The 21828-nt window shown below is 55.7% G+C and overlaps 1 protein-coding gene across 2 annotated transcripts; it reads right to left on the reverse strand.

Moving 5' to 3' along the window:
* Positions 1–648: 648 nt before the first annotated feature.
* METTL22 (methyltransferase 22, Kin17 lysine) lies at positions 649–21011 on the reverse strand. 2 transcript variants are annotated; one of them, XM_047087618.1, is made up of 12 exons: positions 20929–20966; positions 19262–19779; positions 17656–17821; positions 14661–15014; positions 9476–9516; positions 9242–9386; positions 6517–6588; positions 5135–5188; positions 4354–4434; positions 4039–4141; positions 2023–2191; positions 649–757 (listed from the first exon to the last, which is right to left on the reverse strand). In XM_047087618.1, exons 3-12 carry the CDS (start codon positions 17759–17761, stop codon positions 722–724), a joined length of 1161 nt encoding a protein of 386 aa, XP_046943574.1. In that variant the 5' UTR covers positions 17762–17821; positions 19262–19779; positions 20929–20966; the 3' UTR covers positions 649–721. The 2 variants fall into 2 exon arrangements, with proteins under 2 accessions (XP_046943574.1, XP_046943572.1); XM_047087616.1 differs by lacking the exon at positions 19262–19779 and having other exon boundaries at positions 20929–21011.
* Positions 21012–21828: the final 817 nt, after the last annotated feature.

Here is a 21828-nt window from a genome sequence, read left to right on the forward strand (position 1 = left end):
GAGCAGGGAGCCCCAGGGGAGGAGGGGAAGGAGCCGGGCTGTGGGAGGGAAGGCTGTGATGCAGATCATGGCACGGACCCCGGGGCAGCCACACAGGGTGGGGAAGAGCGGCTCTTTCTGTTCTGGGCTCCCACGATTTTGGTTACAAAGAGTTAAAGCAGAAAATAAAGGTCACTTGGCCAGCTCCTGCCGCCTCCTCTGAATGGGCCTCCCCAGAGGGACAGGAACGGATCACAGGCAGCCTTGGAAGGAAATGAGGCTGCTTTGCCTCACTCTGCGTGGTGTTATTGCCGCCGGTGTGGCGTGGACATTAAACACATCTGTGAGCAGGTGACAGAGGGGGGCACTAAATGCCCCGGGCCGGGCCCTGGGTCCCCTGCCCCCCAGGAGCCCTCCAAGTAGTCCACTCAAGTGGAATCAAGTTGCGAATGTTGATTCCAAGCCAGCTTGCAGCTCTCGACACGGCCCTGGAGTGCGCAGGACGAGCTGGCCGCACGGAAAACACGGGCAACGACACGACTTCCAGCCCAGAGCAAGAACGCTCTCCGGCTGCCGCTGGGAGGCAGCAACGGCCCCCAGAAAACAGTCTTGAGGCCTGTAACGTACACGTGCCACATTTTTAAAACGATAAAATCTCAAGCACATCACTTTGTGAGCTTTTGATTTTATTAGAGATGTACTCTAAGAACAGTCGAGAAGCCGTGCTTGGGGATGCGGTGGGTCACATCACCGGTTCCACAAAGATCTTCCAGAGCTCCTGCAGCAAACAGAGAAAGCGGGGGTTCCTGAGGGGCGCAAAGGAGACCTCGCGATGTCAGAGAGGCAAGTGATTCACCACGGAGGACAGCACACAGCACACGAGCTGCCCCAAGGGTGGGGAGCGCCTCCTGATTCTGTCGCTCTGCCTCGCCACAGGAGAGCGAGGAGCTGGACGGACGAGAGGACGTCACACAATCAAGATGGGCCAGAAGAGGGTCAGCCAGCCACCGCTTTCCCGTTTGGGGAGCTCTTAAGTGCCATGCCCCGTGGCCGCTGACCTTCCGGGCCGCGTGCCTCTCCTCCTACCGCAGGCAGGCGGAGAAGGTGCAAACACACACCAGCTCCCGGTGGAAACCCGGCGTCCTCGCGGGCAGAGGACGGTTGGCCGTCTGTGGGGGGCGGCCCAGAGGCAGTGGAGCCAGAAACACAAGGTGGCTCCTCACGTGCGGCAACCACACGGATTCAGCGCCGTGCTTGCTGGGCGGGCTGGGCTCCCTGTTGGCCCTCCTCCCCCCTGTCCTCCTCAGAACTACACCTGGTCTCCACGCACCCGGAGAAGGGGCACCCACAGCCAACAGGCAAGGAGAACAAAAGACATTAATCCCGGACCTTTGGACTGCGGCTCCCAGTTACGTTAAGTGATTATTATCAAGGGTAATTTTGACTTCTCAGATTTCCTCCATGAGGGGGGTTTAAAGCTGTAAAAGGAAGCGGCTGGGCCCCAGCTCCGTGGCTGCCTGGCGGGGTGACTTACCTGGTCTCGGCATCAGCTGAGGCCGGGGAGGAAGGAGCTCGGCCCGGTACCCCACCCGTGTACCGCTACTGGGAGGCTTCCTCAGAGGCCTAGTCTGATGGACCCAGCGGGCCTGGTCGGAAGGGCCACTGGCCATTAGACAAGCCTGCCCAGTCTGGGAGGCCAGCCCATGTCCATGGCGAGGGTGTGGCCTCCAGCACTGGAGCTCCTGCATCGAGAACCCCACCACGTGCCCCCCGGCGGACTTCCTGCACCCCAGCCACCTCCTGTGCTTGGCCCACTTCCTCCGCAGCAGGAACCGCCCGCAGGGAAAGAGCGCCCTGTAAGTCCAGGGCGACAGATGGCCCGCAGGCCCACGTGCAGACACGGTGGCCCCTCAGGATGGGGAGACCCCAGCGCCGTCTTTGGTGCTAGCCGCCCCTCTGCCCCGGCAGCACCGGGGTGTGGCGCCCGCGTGTGGGGGCCCTGGGTCCGCGGCGTCGCGCACGGCAGTGACAGCCCGCACCTACCAGCTGCTGGATGCGCTCGTAAACCAGGAGCTGCGGGAAGGAGGCCTCCACCCGCTCCACCGCGAAGCGCAGCCGGCCGTCCGCGAGCCCCTCCAGCCGCCGCAGCCAGGAGCGGAAGTGGTCGTACGCCTCGCATGTGACGTCCAGGTGTCTGAGTGTGAAGTTCAGCCTGCAAACAGGCAGGCGACACACACTCGCCTCGCCTTCCCGCCGCCTCCCCGACCGCACTCCCACCGGCGGATCTTCACCGCGCGCCTACTGGTGCTGAGCACCGGGCGCGCTTCCTTCCCGAATCTGCAGGGGAGCCCGGGAGGCGGTTCCACTTCACAGACGCGGGAACCGGGGCCCAGGGAAGTTGAGTCAGGTGCCTGAGGTACCCCCGCCCGACAGACGGGCCCCGCCCCAGACTTCAAAGTGGTGCAGGAGGCAGACACAGAACACCGCGGGCTGGCTTCCCCACTTCCCCAGCACAGAACCTGCGCGTGGGGTGCCCCCGGCTGCACATGTGACCAAAGGACGAAGGGCAGGGGCCTCAGAGCAGTGGGCGCCGAAGGCTGCCGGGAGGGGGTGGGCCAGGGCGACTTCAAATGGGTCCTTCCAGAGCCCTCCCGGCCCAGCTGCTCGGCCATTTCTCCACCCCAACCTGCAACACGATGCAACCTCAAACTCAAATTCTTTGCCTCTTTCCCTTTGCTTCCCCACATCTTTTACTAAGAAGAATTTCCAACAGTGTGATGGACGGCCCCACTTGCACCACCACCGGCTCACAGCCGCTGAGGCCCCTCGCACACCCAGGATGGATTCTTAAATAGCTAAGGCCAGCCACCACAGCATTTCTCCCGCGAAGATGGACACAAGCATCTCAAAAACATAAAGCCTCTTCTGTTTCTTTGTTTCACCTAAAACAAATCTAATGATAATTCTTTATCATTCCAACATTCAGTTGGGGTTCAACTTTTCCTGACGGTCTCGCGTTCTCCCTGGGTGGTCTATAAAACCAGTCTCCAAATGAGATCCACATGCTGTCAGTGGTCACGTGTGCCTCAAAGGGGCTCCTCGACATTTTAGGTATGAACGATATGCCCAGATGGATGGTGTGGACACAGCCATGGTCATTTCCATAGGGCGGATTTCTAGATGCCGGACTGCTGGCTCACTAAGTACGTCTGGTTTCACGGCTTTTTTTTTCTTTTTAAGATTTTATTTTTAGGCAGTCTCTGCACCCAACATGGAGCTCGAACTCACAACCCTGAGATCAAGAGTGGCAGGCGCCACTGACTGAGCCAGCCAGGCACCCAGGTTTTATGGCTTTTGCTACATATCCTGAATTGCCTTCAGAAAAGTTGTGGGCTAGGGGCCCCTGGGTGGCTCAGCTGGTTGCGTGTCCAACTTCGGCTCAGGTCACGAACTCACGGTTCGTGAGTTCAAGCCCCACATCGGGCTGGTGGCTGTCAGCACGGAGCCTGCTTCCGACCCTCTGTCCCTCGCTCTCTGCCCCTCGCCCGCTTGCGCTCTCTCAAAAATAAATACACATTAAAAAAAAAAAAGGACAAGTTATGGTCTACCACATGATCGGAGAAAACCGTGTGAAAAGTGTCTGCTTCTACCATGAAACGCCACTCCCTCAGCGGGAGCCCCAGGGCTTCCGGGTGGAGGGGTCCGTCTGCATCAGGGGAGGACAGACGGACAGAGGCCTGGGGTGCTGAGGAGACAGACGGCATCCTGGAGGGGACGTTCAGAGAGATAGGCCCTGGACAGCGTGGTGGCCACGTGTCCATGGTGCAGCTACGTTCAAGGGCTTGTCTGCTCGCAGACCAGCGTGACAGGCTCCCTGGCACCCCTCAGCCTTCCTCTCCACCGGCAGGGCGGGGGCGGCCGCAGGCACACACAGGGCCGGGGGACGACACAAGGTCACGTGTGGGAGGGCAGCACGGGCTGGCACACAGCAGGGGCTCCGTGCATGCACGTTGGGACGGCGCGGACAGGAGCGCACTCCAAGGGGGGCGCAGAGCTCACCGCTTCTCCACAGACAGAATGGCCGTGCAGGCGTTCTGCAGCTTGTGAGCGAGGCGGGACAGGGTTTTAAACAGAGCGTCAGTTAGGTCATCATCGTAAAACACTGCGGGGAAGGAAACAGGCATGAGGGGAAAACCCACCACCACGGGCAGATCTGCCCCTGGGAGGACCCCCGGCACTGCACCGAGTCCCTAGAAACATGCCCCCGCGACGGTGCTCAGGCTGGAAACCGCAGGCGGGCACGGTGGGCGCCTGGGGGCTGGGAGGGCTTTGCGGAGGAGGGGCGGGGGCACCGCTGCGACCAGGACGCCTCACCTTCGGCCGCAAGCAGGATGGTGGTGTGGCTGTACAGGTCAGAGACATCCTCCTGCGACCAGCTGAAGGGGACCTCCGGGTCTGTGAAAGAGGAGAGGCCACTCTGTGCACGGCCCTTCCCCCGTGGGCCAGCCGGGAGTGGCGGGCACCAGCAGGCAGGGCTGCACCCAGCAACGGCACGCGTGGCTGCCAGGGGTCTGCCTCCCCACCGAGGGGCGGGCACTGCTGCCCCGTGAACTGCTGCGCGGCCCTGAGGAGGGTGCTTCCCCTCCCAGGGCATCACACTGGAGGAGGCGTTACTAGACATGCCCTCAAGGGCGGCTGGGGAGCTCTGGGGCTATGGGCAGACCCTCGACACGCAATGACTCTCCCACCTGACGGGAAAGGACACTTTACACACAGCAGGCAGTTCACACAAGCATGTAGGTCTGACACAGCCCGGGTGATCAATTCAGAAAACTCCCCCACCAGGGGCCCTGCCCTTAGGACAGGACAGAGTGCCGTGTGCGAGGCTGCTTCCCAGCCCTGGGCAGGTGCTCAGCCCTGAGCGCCAGGCCTCACCTGTAGCTCAGGGGCCACTGTGCCTACTGTACGGGGACGCTCCCAGTCTGAGTGACAGAGCGGGTGGAAGGTGCCAGGAGCTGACACTCATCAGCCGACGGAGAGAAGTGGCCCTGGGCCGAGGGGCTGTGGCACAGCCGGGAGCCTGCAGCTCAGCCCAGGCCACAGGGAGCTAGGACAAGCAGCCGTGAGTCCGCTGGGACGGGGGTGGGGGGCGCACCTGTGCACAGGTCGTCGCGGAGCCAGTCCAGTTCTTTGACCTTAACCACACCGCCTGCAAGAGCAAAACCAGGCAGAACGTCCAGACTCTAGTAACAGTCGGGGAAGAAGATAAGCCTTCCCATTCTACGCCGAAATCCCTCCATCCAGCACGGATCCCTTGGCCAGCACGGAGCGCCAAGCATCAGGTCTGGCACCGGACACGGGGAATACAAAGGTGTATGAGACGTGTCCCTGTCCTCGGGGACCGGCAGCCCAGGAGAGACTGGCGGGTGGGCACACACCGACAAGGCAGGGGTCAGGGCACTGTGATGAGGACAAGCCGAGCACAGGAGGGAGAGAGGAGCTCAGGTGTCAGGTGGGGGTGTCAGGGAAGGCTCCAAAGAAGGTGAGTCACACCTGCCCCTCCCCTTCCACCCTTGTTGACTAGGCATTCGACAAACAATGTGACGGGGATCAGGCAGGCCCCGTGGCCCAGCAGGGTGTCACCCAGTCACACACAGGTCAAAATGCAGTGGTTCAAGGCGAAGCCAGGCTCTGGTAGGGAGCTGGGACCTCGTCTGGAGGTCTGAGCATGATTAGGGGCAGCAGCACGAAGGGCCGGGGGGGGGGGAGCCTCAGACAGGCCAGGGTGACCAGAACGGAGGGAGCCCTGTTAGGCAGGCGTCTCAGACGGCAGGGCCAGACCCCAGCGAGATCCGGGACAAGCAGAGGGGTCCGGTGTGCACTCAGACAGCAGTGGAAGACCTGGAGGGCTTGCGGCCCGTGGGCTGGAACGGCCAGACAGTGGGAGAGCGCCCCCGGCTGCTCAGGAAGGGTCTGCACGTACAGTCAGGGGAGGGTGGCCGCTGCTTCCGTCACATGAACTGGATTCTGCAGGTGGTGCGGGGGGTGGGGGTGGGGGGGGAGGGCGACGGTCTGGGCAGAGGGAGGAACTTGTGACATGAGTGCCCTGCTTGCCAGTGAGGCAGTCAGTGGAAAAGGGAGGGGAGCAGGCAGGGGCCAGACCACGAGGGCTGAGAGGCAGAGGGGCTCAGACTTCACCCTTGAAGCTTTTTCAGAGGGGACTTAAGGGGTCAGGCTTCCATCGTCACTCTAGATGCTTCCCGGAGGACACCTTGGGCGGGCCACACAAGGAGCTGGGAGACCAGGTGGGGGCCACTGTGATGTCCAGGAGGGAGCGAGCTGAAGCGGGACATGGCAGGGGATGCGGGGAGGAGGACAGGGCGCGAGGACGGAGTCATCAGACGTGAAGCTCTGGGAAGCCAGGGCGGTGCCCAGAAGGGCAGTGGCCAGACCCCATCTCCCAGTGTCACAGTACAAGGTGCTTGTCCCACCTGCCAGAGAACCCTCCCCCCAGCTGGAAGACCCACCGGGCCTCACCTCCAGCAGCAGTCAGGTGGCCGTTGAGGGCAATATTTCGCTGGCACATGGCCAGGAGATCTGCGCCGACATCTGGAACAACAGAACGGCAGGCCATAAGACCCCAGCCGTCACCACACTGTCATCCCCCGGTTTCTGCCTGGAGAGAGCTGGGACGACAGCATGACTGCAGAGAGGCACCAGACGAAGAGGAGAGCGTCTCCCGCGTGCGCACTGCCACGGTTCAGTGTGCTCCCCTGGAGGCTCTTCTCGATGACCTTTCCCTTAGGGAAGAGTTGACGGTGCTGGTGGGGACGGACTCTGTGCGCGCTCCAGAGGGAAGGGGTGAGGGCTCGCAGTGCGGTTAGCGCGTGTGACACAGACGCGGGTGCTTGGATGTGACGAATCGAGACACACAGTGGGTTCCAACGAGCCGCGGGTGCCCTCCCGTGCATGACTCGCCGTCACAGCCGCGTGCGTCACGGGCCTCCCACTGCTCTGACCAGGTGGTGTCTCTCACCATTTCAGCAGAACCCAGGCACAGTCAGTGCATCCATCCCTGATGGGCACGGGGTGTGGGCATTTTACCAAAACTTACCAAAACCCCTAACACGCGTCAGGAGAACGCACGTGTGGAAGGCACCGAAGGCCGTGTGGTGACGCCTGCCTGGCCTACGGCTGTGGACGCCCAGACTCTGTCCCATCACTCACTGTGGACTCAAGGAACGCGCAGAGCCTGGTTGTGGGGGAAGTGCCCTGCTCAGCACAGGGACACATCTGTCCCTTTCCCTGGGCCACTGGCTCAAGGGACTACTACTGCACACACCAGTCCAGCGGCTTGTCAGTATTTAGGGCAGTTCTTGTCCAAATAGATCTCGTGTGGGATTCTGACACAGAAAATGGGACAGAAGAGAGCAGCTTTGGCCGAGGGGGCGTGGTGGTAGACCAGAGGCCTGGGGCTGGCCCCCAGTTATCCCTCTGCCAGCTGCTGAGGGAGCTCTCACAACTCTGCTCCGTGGAAAACTCTGTTCCATGAACCACCGGCGCCCTCCCCACGCCCCACATGACAGTAGCTGTGTGTATGACCTGGGGCCAGCCACCCGACCTTAGCCTTAGTCTGCCCACCTGGACAGACTGGTGCCCGGCTCCCTGGCGCATGCCCGGGCTCACTGTGAAGGTACAAGCAGGTGCAGAAGCACGCGAGAGGCCGTGCAAACTGCAGCGTGCTGTCTAGAGGCAAGATCTCTTCTCTGTGCCAGGAAACCTCCCTCCCAGGGGTAAGACAGCTTGGTCACGTCCTGCAGTTGGGCACCAGGCACAGGGCAGGGCACCCGCGAGTGGCATTATGGCCTGACTCTGAGAAGCGCTCGCTGGCAACCGACACGACCCAGTGATGGAGCAAAGGCGGGGGCTGCCCCGCGGACTCCCGGCAGTGGCTGGTGCAGAGTATCTGCCAGGCGTGCCCCGTCCCAGGCGACCCCCAACCTCCCTTTCCTGTCTCAGAAGCAAAAGATGGGCACCATGAGCAGGTGGCCGGGCGTCAACGAGATGCAGACCACAGCAGCAGATGCCCCTTCCCGCCTAGCAGACATGGAAGATGTCAGGCACAGCGACACTAGCTGATGAGCTACTGCCCTCTTACGAACTGGTTCCCACTCTCTGAAAGGGTGTGTGGGCCAGCGGGGAGCCGAGAGCGCTGCTCCCGCATCGAGCTGCCGGCATCATCGCCGAACTATGGTTAAGTAAGACGTCATCACTGCGGGGAGGGGAGTGAGGGCTACACGGCATTTGCTGTAATATTTTCGCAGTTTCCACGCCGGTATAATATTATTGCAAGATAAAACACTGAAAGAGAAATCCCTCGGCAATGTGTAGCAAAAGCTTATAAAGGGTCACGCCTGCTTCTAGGAGTCCAGCCTGAGGGCTATGAGAAAACAGGGCACAAACGTGCTCACCACGGTGCAACGGACAACTGTGAAAAACACAAACAAACAAAAAAGACCAAAACGCATGGCAACCACCAAAATGCCCAGAGATAAATATTACCTGGTCATTAAAAGTCATACTTATAAATAATTTCTAATGACTTTGGAAAATGCTCTTAGAAAAACGTTTTCCAACATTTTTGGCAACACACAGCACAGAATACACAGTCTGATCTCAGCTACTGTCTGGGAGTAGGTACGCTCCAAAAAAACCACAGAACAACAAAAAAAAACCACAAGGGAAAAAACCGTGTAATGATCGCAAAGCTCCTTGCAGACAGCAACTTCATCTGTTCTATTCGCTCCTGGATCTCCTGCATCTAAGACCCTGTCTGGCATACTGCCGGCCAGAGCTCCATAAATTGCACTGTTGAATGGATCTGGGGTTGGTAACAAAATGAGTAAATTGTATCTGCTGCCCTAGAAAGCTTCCACAACACGTAGGCAAGATTTTTACAACCGAATAAAAAAATGATAAACCCGTTTTCAAGCCTTATAAAAGGTATGCTCCTCGCTGTTTTCTGAGACATCTGCTCTTTCCCAGGGTGATGGGGTGTGAGAGGAGGTTTCAGGGGGGTAGCTGGTGCCTCCTGGAGTGAGGGGTCCTGCACTGTGGGTGTGGCCGGAGGGTGGAGAAAGCAGCAGAATGGGCTGGCAAAATCAACAGCGGCCAAGGCCCAATTCCCAGCCGCTCCTCCCTTTCTGATAGCACGCTCCCTGCGAAGAGACGACGTCCCCACAGCCCGAGGTGGCGGGCTTACCTGTACAATATACCGTGCGTGCCACGGTGGCTGCGATGATGCTGGCCAGACCCGTGCCCGCCCCGAGCTCCAGCACGGTGCGGCCCTGGAAGAGGTCCCGCTGAAAGAGGATGTAGTCTGCCAGGAGCAGGGCGCCCCGCCACACCTGGAGGAGACACGGACCAGGAATGACAGGTGACGTGAGGCTCCAGGGAGACCCCACAGGGCCACAGGAAGTGGATGGGGCCTACCCACCTGCTTGCCAACATCCTCCAGGGGGGTGGCCATGGTGTGCTCTGGACAGGATGGAGACCAAAAGAGAAAGGGCCACTGTGAAAATGCAGACGGACAGAACACAGACAGACGAGGCGCATGGCATCTGCAAACACGGCCAGATGGGCACTGAGGTTGGGCGTTCTAGAGAGTGGCAGAAACACAGGCCACGCAGCAGTTGGGGCGGAAGCGGGTGGGTGAGCATCACTCACAGTGCAGGCCCTGAGGCTGCTCAGAAAACCGGGTGTCTCGGACCCACAGCCTGAAGACTAGGGTCACCGTGGGTCGTGGGCCCACCTCGTCAAACATGCGCACGGCACTTCATGATGCTCGATAACTGCATGTTACATTACAACATACTTCTGTTGTCCTGATCAACTGTAAGCTGGTAGGAGTCACAACGCATTGCAAGTATTTTCTTTTTAAAATTTTTTTTAACATTTATTTATTTTTGAGACAGAGAGAGACAGAGCATGAACAGGGGAGGGTCAGAGAGAGAGGGAGACACAGAATCTGAAACAGGCTCCAGGCTCTGAGCGGTCAGCACAGAGCCCGACGCGGGGCTCGAACTCACGGACCGCGAGATCATGACCTGAGCTGAAGTTGGCCGCTTAACCGACTGAGCCACCCAGGTGCCCCATTAATTTTTAAATTTTTAAAAATTTATTTATTTTTCAGGCGGGGAGAGAGAGAGAGCGAGCGAGCACGAGCGGGGGAGGGCAGAGAGAGAGGGAGACACAGAATCTGAAGGAGGCTCCAGGCTCTGAGCTGTCAGCACAGAGCCCGACGCGGGGCTCCAACCCACGGACCGCGAGATCATGACCTGAGCCGAAGTCGGACGCTTAACCGACTGAGCCACCCAGGTGCCCCTCCAAGTATTTTCTTACACTTACAACCACACCAGAAGTCAACAATGTAAGTTGGAGCTTATATCCTTTCTTAGGTAAACTATGATAAGAAGTCTTCTCAAGCGCAAAATATATTCAGCTAAAGTCAGTGGAGGCATGGGGGCGAGGGGGAGAGAACAGAAATATGAGACCAAAGGGCAAAAGGAAAATGGCAAATACCCTTGCTGTTAATCAGAGCTGGCTGTCGTATTTCTTAAAATTTTTTTTTCAGGTTTATTCATTTTTCAGAGACAGAGAGATAGAGTGTGAGTGGGGGAGGGGCAGAGAGAGAGGGAGACACAGAATCCGAAGCAGGCTCCAGGCTCCGAGCGGTCAGCACAGAGCCTGACTCCCGGATGGCAAGATCATGACCTGAGCTGAAGCTGGACGCTTAACCAACTGAGCCACCCAGGTGCCCCGCGACTGCCATATTTCTAAGCAAGATGGTGACAGACACCAGAGGAAAACGCACACAGCACGTGCACAGGGGGGGCATGCACACAGTGGGGCAGCTCCGTGTGACCACCAGCCTTGCACAGATCAGACCACACGCTCACAACAGGAGCAGGGACCGAGGCCCACGGGGATGTGTCCCCACGCGCCCTCCGTGAGGGTCTGCCCGAGGAGGTGAGGGGGTCCCCACGTTCTCAGAGTGCCGGCATCTCAGGGAGTCCCGTGAAAGCCGAGAGCCGTGCATACGAGCGGGGTCCAGAACAGAAGGCAACCTCTCTCGTGCTCAATCAAAGCGGCAGCCACCTTTCCCCGGGCCAGCGGGGAGACCGGTCGTGTGCGCTCCTCCTGAGAACCGGGACCGCTGCTCTGTGGGCTTCTCCAGGGTAAATCTGACCCAAGATTTTTGCCCGAGGTGCAGACTTAAAATCTGATCCCTGAACGCATGACTGACGCACTGCCTGGTGGCACCTTGGCTGGACAGGATACTGGTGGTTCGGGAGAGGCCACGTCTAGCCTTCAGGCCACCAAAGCCTTCAGGCCTTCAGGCCACCAAAGCCCAACACGTACCCACCCACCAACAACAGAGTCCCTTCACTGAACACTGACTGGACAGATGCCCCCTGAGCCAGGCCAGGGGCCACCGAGGTTGTACCTGATCCTGACAACAGCCCTGTGAAGTAGCCATCACCACCCCACCTACAGACGAACACACCGAGGCCAATGCGCAGCACTGTGGTTGTAAAAGTTATGGAAAAAGCACCTTTTCTCCGAACCGGGCACCATGCCAAACGCTCTGAGAGCAATCTCTCATTTCACCCTCAAAACCACCAGGGGAATGGGCTTGGGTGCTATCTCACAGATGAGGAAAGGAGGCTGACAGAGGCGAAGCAGACGGCCTGAGGTCAGAGCTAGTAAGGGGTGGGTGTGCGGTTGGACCCAAAAGGGTGCCCAGGGACGCGGTGTAAAGAACAATGGGCAGGGGACCCCTCTGGCAGGCTGAAGAACCTGGAACTGAGAGCGGCAGGGAAGAGGCTTCCCCGGGGTCCTGTTTCTGCAGCCCTGCTCCAGACCCTCAGTGTCGGCTGCCCCCGGCCTGCCCCCTCCCCAGTCTTTGCACCCCCACCACGCACCATCCCCTGGGTGCGGCCCGTCTTTCCTCCCGTGGGCCTCCTCCCATGCTGAGGACTATGCCCATGAGAAACTGGGCTTAGCAGATGGGCTGAGACAAAGTTTCAGAGTCTCGTCTATGTCTCTAGACCTGTGGGAACCTCCCTCTCTCTCAGCCAGCCTCCCTCCCTGCACTCAGAGCAGACCCCAGGGACTAAAGCTAACGATGTGACCAGGCACTGTGCTAAGAGCTCTTTGCGAGCCATCTCCTCCACATCTTCTTCACAACTAGAAGTGGTTACACCCATCTTACAGATGAGGACATAGAGTTTAGAGAGATTAAGGGAACGTGGCCAAGGGAAGGGGCACGCGAGTCAGAAGCTGACAGCCTGAGTTCCAGCCCTGCCTCTTCCTCTTCTCTTTGGGTCTCAGTTTATCTATAAAGCAGAGAAAATGGCCATAATTTACTTTGAACCTTGGGTCTGTGGATTCCTAGCAGGTCCATGGATAAAGTTTTTAAGTTTTTGACAATCCCTTGAAATGACCTGGAAACCATTCTCTTCCCGTATTTTTTAATCGGCTTCTGAGATGCGTCCACACCCTGAAAAAAATGACTTGGTTTATGGCTCGGAGGAAAAGGGTGGTCAGGAGACGGACATCAGCTTAGCATCCGCTCTGTACCAGGCCCCGTACAGACACTTACTGGGCATTATTTATTACATTAGCATCAAAAGGCAGTATCCTGGACTCTGTTTTATAGGTGCAAAAACAGGCTCTGGGTGTGCAAGACACTTGTCAAAGATCACCAGGCTTGTGAGGGTGGTGGGGGGTCAAAGCCCAGCTCTGCCGGTTGCCAGAGTCCAAGACCTGGTCCCTTACGTCACAGTTGGAACAAGAGGTTACTGCTGGAAGCTAATTTAATTGCCTTGCACTCCCCTCCCTCGGGGCAGGTAGGACTTAATGACGCTTGCTGAAAGGAAGGGACCCTGCCATGAGGTCCGTGAGATGGACTGGCCGGGAACCTGGCCATACACTGGCCCTTAGCTGTGGGACTTTGTTCTCAGTTTGCAAGATGGTAAATTCTCAGCATGTTAAACACACACACACACCAGAGGCCGAACCCTCAGTATGAACAACCAAGTCGGCCACTCTCTGCTCAGGGAAGCCAATTAAGTGACGAGTGAGAGCAAAATGAGCCATCGTAGCGTTCCCCAAAACCGCCCTGCCAACAGCTCCCCAGAACAGAACCTTCCAATGTTCGGATCATATGACATTGAGTAAGAACATAGGCTGTGGTGTAGACAGACCTAAGTGTGAATCGTCATCCTGCCACTGGCTGTGTGACCTGGGGCAAGTTCCTCAACCTCTCTGAGCCTCAAATCTCACATCTGTGAAATGAGCATGCTCACCCCTGGAAAGGCTGTGAAGAATAGAGGTAATCCATGGAAAACATGGAATAGGGTTCTGGTGTGAATTACACAACACCCCCAACGGAAAGGTCTAGAACAGTCGGCCTCGTACCAAGCAGACACTCAGCAACTATGAGTCGCATGGCTGCGCGGATGGAGAAGAGCTGCTCTGCTTCTGAGAGGGCCCTAACTGACCCTCCGGCCCCAACCTGCACCGTTGCCAGGGGTTGTGGGACCCTGGATCTCAACGAACAGACTCAATTCAGAGTTCTTTTCCCCCAAAACAAGCAGTGTCGGGGTGGCAAGAGGCCTGGCTGTGGAGATGGACGGCGTGGATTCAGAACCTCCTCACTGCCCCCCAGCTGCATGGCCTCAGCTTGTCACCTCCTATCTGTACACTCCCCCTGACCCTCAGAGCAGGGCTGTCAAGACTCCTTTTTACGAAGTGACGCAGATAAAATGTCTAAACACAACAGGTGTTTAACATCAGTGGCTCACTTCCGGCCCCAGCTCCCTACTGCTCCTGGTGTTTCTAATGTGCCCGCTTCCAAGATCTGAAATCCTGGTGTCATCAAGCCCCTGTGCCCAGCGGTGACCACGTGACACTGCCCTGCATGCCTGCCAGAACTCATTCCGGCCCTTCTCCTGCCATGTCACCGCCTCCCCTTTCCCAGCTGGCCTCTAGCTCCCAGGCCATCTGATTAGCCCACAAGCCTCCTCCAGATTAATTCTGGTCCACCTACTTCTCCCCCCCTGCCATGCTCCAGCTCCAGAATCTCCCATGGCTCCCTGTTGCTGGCCAAGTTTTCCACAAACTCTACCCTGACCCATGGCCCCAGCACACTGAGTTGGATCAGAACATCGACGCAAGAGGGGTAAAAGCAGGGCTCCCTGGAGGAGGCGATGGCTAAGCTGATACATATAACAACTAGCAATGTGTTAAGAAAGCAAAGGCTGGGGGCAGGCTCTCCAAGAGGGAGGTGGAGCAGAGCAGAGGCCCGCAGCAAGAAAGCGTATAGAGGGGTGTGCGGTGAGCACAGCCATGTCAGACAGGGCCTTGCGAGCGACGCCCAGCGGCCTGGACTGTACCCTGGGGGCAGTGGGGAGGGGACCTGTGTGTCCTGAACAGCTCCCCCTACTGGCAGCGGCACCACCTGCTCTCAGTTTCCGCGGAGCTGGCTCTGGTCCCTTGTCTGGTCCTACTGCACCCAGACTTGGGCCTGCACACAGAGCCCCCCACACACAGCCCATGCCCTGGGCCGCGATCAGCACTGCGGTGCGACCAACAGCGCAAACCGGACCTGCATTTACCTATTCTGACGATATCCTGTGGGCTGCTCTCTCGTGCTCCGTCTGCCAGTGGGTCCTCTTCCTCCTGCGTTAGAATCGTGGGATGTACCTTGTCTCTCGGAGGCCCTGCTGGCTCGGGGTCCGAAGCAGTCGGTGGTCTCCTCTCCACGTCCAAATCCCCGTCTTCGTCCAGCCGAGTTCCCAGCCCCACCTGGCTGGTGGCGTCACTGTGGCCACTCCCCGGAGGGGGCCTGGCACTGCCCGGTCCAGATGGTGGCGTTTCCTCGGCGAGAAGAGCGCCACGACCATCACCCTCGGCCCCTGAGTCTGTCCAAGAGTCTCGGTTCCACAGAAGCTTGAACTGGGACAGGAAAACTGAAAGGCAAGACGAACACAAAAGGAGAGTGTCTCCGAGGTGTCTCCTCCTTCCAGAAAATCTTATTTCCACCCAGAGTTTTAAACGCCAGATGGAGGCATCCTAATGCCCGCAGCAAAGGCCCGCTGGACGCAGCCCAGATGCTGGGGCCACTGAGAGCAGCTACCATGTGATGAGCGTCTCCTGTGAAAACACTTAGCTCTCATTATCTTAGCCCTCCCTGTTGCTATGAAGATAGTGGCACCAGCTCCATTTTTTAAATGAGGAAACTGAGGCTTAGAGAAATTAAGTGGGTTGACAAGGCCCCACAGCTTTGGGCATGGCTGAGGCAAGACTCAAACCCGGAGTCTGCTCATTCCTAAACTGATGCCCTTCATACTACACTGTTCCACCTCTTAAGATCTGGAGGAAGGGGGGGGGGGGGCGGTTGGGTGACTCTGCTGGTTAAGTGTCTGATTTTGGCTCAGGTCATCATCTCACGGTTTATGCGTTTGAGCCCCACGTCAGGCTCTGTGCTGACAGCTCGGAGCCTGGAGCCTGCTTCGGATTCTGTGTCTCCTCTCTCTCTGCCCCTCCCCTGATTGTGCTCTGTCTCTCTCTCAAAAATAAATCCACATTTAAAAAAAAAAAAAATCTGGAGCATGGGACAAGGACACCAAGTAGCCGTCCCCATCTGGTGGCTAGAGAGTTACTGGGACAAGTTTCAGTAAGAGCACAGGTTCCAGAGAGGGGGGCTGGAGGCAGGGGTGCAAGCCCTCCACCCCCCCAGGCTGTCTGACCCCAGGCCAGTCACCGATCTGTTCTGAGTCCCAGGCTCCTGAGTTCAGGATCCACACGGCACACAAAGAAAGGGGAGCACTACAGAGGCACCTTGGTGGCTCAGTCAGATGAGCATCCGACTTCGGCTCAGGTCATGATCTTACAGTTTGTGCGTTCAAGCCCCACGTTGGGCTCTGGGCTGACAGCTTGGAGCTGGAGTCTGCTTCTGCTTCTGTGTCTCCCTCTCTCTCTGCCCCAACGCACTTGCATTCTGTTTCTGTCTCTCTCAAAAATAAATAAACATAAAAAAAAAAAAATTAAAAAAAAAAAAAAAGAAAGGGGAGCACTGCACCCAAGGACAGGCTAATACAGGGAAATCAAAGCCAGGGAGGGGGGTCAGGGAGGACACCTGTGTGAGGTGACACATGGAGTCAGGGCTGGGAGGGAAGAACTTTCTGGGTAGAAAACCGGTGAGAGCCAAGGCACTGAGGGAGGAAGTGCACGCAGCGCATAAAAGACAGAAAGGAGCAGAGAAAGATCAGTGTGGACACACAGGCAAGGGCTGGGTCGGGCTGGGCCACATGGGCCAGGCTAAAGAGTTGACTGCATTCTAAGAGCAAGAGGGAGTCACTGGAGGGTCTACATCAGGTCACTGATGTGATATGCATTTTCAAAAGATCCCTCTTGGCTTTGGGGGAGAGGAGCAGGAGGAAGGTGTGCAGAGCAAAGCCAGGGAGCCCGGGTGGGAGGGGCTGGAGGCGAACAAGTGATGCAGGGGGCCGATGAAGGGGGCCAGAATGCCTGTGGTGGGGGCGCCACTGTGAGCCCCAGCCTGTCTCCCTCCTGGACCACGGGCTCCCCGAGGGCAGGGCTTGGCTCATCCCCTACTGCACTCCCAGCATCAAGTCCTGGTGCCTCTCCCCCTCCACAAAGTAGGTGCTCAGGAAAGCACAGTTTACTCCATGAAAGAGGGCGCTTAAGTGGAGTGAGGTCATGCACCCCAGTGTTTATAGCAGTACTATCGACAACAGCCTAAGTATGGAAAAGAGCCCAAATGCCCATCAATGGATGAATGGATAAAGAAGATGTGGTACACGTACGTACACGTACACACACACACACACATACACACACACACACACACACACGTACAATGGAGTATTACTTGGCAATCAAAAAGAATGAAATCTTGCCATGTGCAACTACATGGATGGGATTGGAGGGTATTATGCTAAGTGAAATTAGTCAGTCCTCGAAAGACAAACATCATAAGACTTCACTCATATGAGGACTTTAAGAGACAAAACAGGTGAACATAAGGGAAGGGAAACAAAAATAATATAAAAACAGGGAGGGGGACAAAACAGAAGAGACTCTTAAATATGGAGGATAAACAGAGGGTTACTGGAGGGGTTGTAGGAAGGGGGATGGGCTAAATGGGTAAGGGGCATTAAGGAATCTACTCCTGAAATCACTGTTGCACTATATGCTAACTTGGAGATAAATTAAAAAAATAAAATTAAAAAAAAAAAGTGGAGGTTGGGGTGCCTGGGTGGCTCAGTTGGTTGAGCGTCTTAACTCTTGATTTTGGCTCAGGTCATCTCAGTTTGTGGGATCTGGCCCTGTGTTGGGCTCTGTGCTTACAGTGTGGAGCCTGCTAGGGATTCTCTCTCTCTGTCCCTCCCCGGCTCACACACTCTCTCTCTCTCTCTCACTCACTCAATAAATAAACGCTTGGAAAAAAAAAAAAAAAAAGAAGTGGAGTGAAAACAGCTGAACGATCCAATCTTCCCAATCTTCTCCCCAAAGAGAGGAGTAGGAGAAAACAAACAAAACGGGGTCCACAGGGTGCTGGGCCCTCTGCACGCACCCAGGTCTTACCAGGCTGCCCCATGCCGTTCAGCCGCACCATGAGGTGTCTGTGGTTCGGGGTGTAGAGGTGGACGTCTGACAGCACAGTGTCACTTTTGAAGGTGACCTCGTCCATGGCCAGGGTGGGGGCCAGCTACCATGGCCGGGCTCCACGGGAATCATGGGACAGGAGCACCTGGAAGGCAAGATCAGGTCCTCAGGATGGCAGGTCTCAAAGGGGAACAGTGTAAATACTTAAATAGCTTTGCATTACCCCAGGAGAAAATGCTTCCTTTTGTAATTCTCTTCATTTTTCCTAAAGGAGAAAGTCTCACGGCCTTTGCAAGGGCCTTCGTGAGGGAAAAGAATCCAGCTAGAATTGTTTTATTTTGTTTGTACTGTGTTTGCACAGTAATCTTTTATTTATGGCAAGGAATCCGAATTTCCATGTATACTGATATCCTTCCCTTTTAATTTCCAACTCTTCTACTGTGAAAATTTTCAAACAGACTAGAAAGCTGAGGGCATAGCATGATAAACAGGCATATACCCGCTGCTTAGATCCAATGATCAGCAACACCTTGTCATAAGAGGTCAAATGATCTACTGGGGTTTTTGCCCTCCTGAACTGAGAGTAAATTCTAGATATTTTACCTCTAAATTCCTCTACAGCATCTGTCTCCTAACACATGTTCTTACATTACCACAAGACCATTAGCAGATCTAAGATGATTAATTCCTTTGTATCATTTAAAACTCCATCCATAGTCAACTATCTCCGTTTCTCATGCAAATGTCTTTCATAGCTGGTTTTGCCTAAAACAGTATTGGATTTACAAAGTCAATTCAATTCGCGCTTTGCATTTATTTTCCCTTTACTTCTTTTTTATTCTAGAAGTTGACCCTAGCTGTCCAAATGCCCTTCGTTGCTTTGAAACTTTCTTTTCAAATTTAAAAAAGAAAAAAAAAAAAGAGTAGATGCAAAGGAAAAGCAACCAAGGGGCGCTCACTATACAGGTGATATGTAGATAGAGGAAATTATGCAGGTTAACACAGCAACAACTGAAGTCTGGAAAACCACGCCTGAGGCAAAGTGGCCAGAAGAGAAAGGCTCCCCCTCCAAACCGAGTGGTCCGCCTCATCAAAAAGCATCAAGTAGGGGCGCCTGGGTGGCGCAGTCGGTTAAGCGTCCGACTTCAGCCAGGTCACGATCTTGTGGTCCGTGAGTTCGAGCCCCGCGTCGGGCTCTGGGCTGATGGCTCAGAGCCTGGAGCCTGTTTCCGATTCTGTGTCTCCCTCTCTCTCTGCCCCTCCCCCGTTCATGCTCTGTCTCTCTCTGTCCCAAAAATAAATAAACGTTGAAAAAAAAAAAAAAAAAAAAAAAAAAAAAAAAAAAAAGCATCAAGTAGACCCATGTCTACACCCCAGTCTCCCACCTCGTGGTGATGAGACCTGGGGGAAATTACGTCACCTATCTGGACCTGCTTCTCCAGCTATATTCTCACTGTGCAGGGGTCCTGGGGCATAAAGCACTGAGCATTGTCCGTGGTCCACAGCTGTTAGTTCCTTGTCCTGGGGGTGGTTTCAGGCCTTCGGCCCAAACCTGCCCATAACCCCCGACAGGACTGTTCCTTACCTGGCTTAGGTGTGTGCACTAGCTGTGTGTGTTAGGCATGTCATGGAACCTCTCAGGCCTCCATTTCCTCAACTGGAAAACGGGATGATAACACAGGCTCTCCTTGCAATCTGAATGCATGTACTGTCACAATCTGAGCACGTGTAACAGAAGTTCCTCGGTTTAAGGACTTGACGCGGGGGAGCCGAAGTTTCACAAAAGTTTCCAAAAGTTGTTTCGTGAAAAAGCTGACACCTTGTTAAATTAGTCTCTATGCTGGCTCTTCCCACATGACAGTGTAAGCCAGGACAGAGCCAAGTGGGCTGTGAAGGGAGGCTGTGAAGCTAGTAAAATGATGCATGATTTCATGATGCCAGTGGAAGTTATGGAGGAGACATGCCCCATCCTCAGGCAGAAGCACTCAGCCAATGAGGACTGGAAAAGTTAGGCTGGATCCCAAAAAAGGACCGAAAGTCTTAAAGGTAGATGTGGCTCTCCCAGCACTGAAAGATGTCCTGGGGGAAACTGAGGACTTCCACCTATAGTTTTGGAAGAAAAAAAAAAAAGATCCCCTGTGACGATGCTGTGAAAAGTCAAACTTGAACCAAAGGATGCTGTTTCCTGCCATAGTGCCATTTTGTTGGAAAAATGACATCCCACAAAGAAGCGTAATATTACAATTACACATCAGCTTTTCTTAAAGACAGACCAAAATAATACTCATATTCTTAAATGCTAGTTGAATTTTCGGTTTTAAAAGCCGAATTACCCAGGCTTCCTGGAAATGTGCCCTACAACTGAGAACCAGGAAGTGGAACCCCTTTAAAGGGCTTCTTCTAGAATCAGTTATGGGGGAATAGATGTGTCTTGTACATACCTTGGGGCTTGTGTGAGGATTAAACGAGACGAGGATCAGTTTTAAGGTTTGGGTCAAATAAAGAACAAGAGTAAGTATCAGTCATTATAGCAATAATCGTAATTCTTGACGAGCGTGCTTGGAGATGGAGAAAGGCAACAAGTTTTTCCATTTGGGAACAGCTGACTCGGAGTATCTGTCTGGGAATGCTACAAATGGATGTGCCTCGACCCGCTCTCCTCACTGGAGAGGAGGGAAAGGGCACCCGCACTGCAGATGGGATCCCCTCCGACTTCCTTGGGGCTGCAGGTTCATCTCGCAGCACCTGCTGACAAGTGTGTCCTTGGCTCTTAAAAGCTGTAGGGGCTAGACTAAGACGCCGTCATGGTTTCTACGGCGGTTCCCCAGTCAGGGTTACCCCCCCAAAGCAGTTTGCTTTCTCTGACAGTAGGTGGCCAGGCGTGGGATAATACAGACCAGGGGTGAAGACGGGGAAGCTGGAGGGGCCACCGCCGAGAGTTGGGGTCAGGGGCCCCAGAGACCTCCTCCTCCCCCGGGGCTCTTTCCGTCCTGCCTCCTCCCTGAACCCCTTTCAAAAGTCATAGTTCGGCCTCGCTCTCCCTTCTTAATCCGGAACCGAGGGGGCTGCTTGGGCCCGGGACAGAAACTCACATGACAACAGGGCTCCTTCTCCCTACACCCTTGCTCGGAAGGGAACAGAGACCGAGCGGACTTGGGCTTTAGGTCCATGGGAGCCCGGTCTCGAGGCCAGGGTCGCTGCCAGGAGGCTCCCTGCACTCCCCGCATCCGGCCGCCTCTCCCAGGAACTTACCCGCCGCGAGTACCAGGACGGAGTCCGGCTGAGACTTCTCAACCCCGGGCTCAGGCGGCCGCCATAGTAGGCGGCCTGCGCAGGCGCGGCCCCGCCTCCTCCGCGCGCGTCGGCGGGCGCCACGCCGTAACCACGCCCACCTGCTAGAGCTGCCCGGGCGAGGACTCTCGGGACCCTTCCTTAACAGGAAGCTGGTGGCCCTTGGTCCCTAGTACTTTGTCCCTTCTTCCATTCAGGAGGCCTGACACAGACCTGCCATGTTAGGCCATGAGGGTCCTACCTTAAGTTATGACCCAGTGGCAATCCTACGTTGGGGTCAACTCCTCCAGGAAGCCTTCCCTGAGTCCTCTTCCTCCAGCTTACATTGACCAGAGTCTGGGCTCTCCCAGTCCGCTATACTCCGCCTATCAGAGCATCTGTGACTCTGGTTGTCAAGACCTGTTTACCTGTTTCCCTCACTAGTTCTGAGTGCCTTGGGGGCAGAAGCAGCTGCTGGTTCACATCTGCAACTAAACTTCTCCCTATCTGGAAAGGATAATAGAATAATGCTTGTAAAGCAGTTAGCATCATCCTTGGCATGCTGTGAGTACCCAAGAAATGACAATTATAAGGTTTTTTTTGAGAAGCTTTTATTTTTATTTTTAAAAATTTTATTTATTTATTTACTTCAACTTTATTTATTTTTAGAGAGAGACAGCATAAGCAGGGGAGGGGCAGAGAGAGGGGGAGAGAGAGAATCCCAAGCAGGGTTCACACTATCAGCACAGAGCCCTATGTGGGGCTCGATCCCACAAACCGTGTGATCATGATCTGAGCAGAAACCAAGAGTTGGACACTTAACTGATTGAGTCACCCAGGCACCCCTTTAAATTTTATTTTTATTTTTTTTCATACGTGTAC

This window comes from Lynx rufus, unplaced genomic scaffold (genome assembly GCF_022079265.1).
Source record: "Lynx rufus isolate CCGP_SWC_20201006 ecotype Redwood Valley unplaced genomic scaffold, mLynRuf1.p SCAF_23, whole genome shotgun sequence".
NCBI lineage: Eukaryota > Metazoa > Chordata > Mammalia > Carnivora > Felidae > Lynx > Lynx rufus.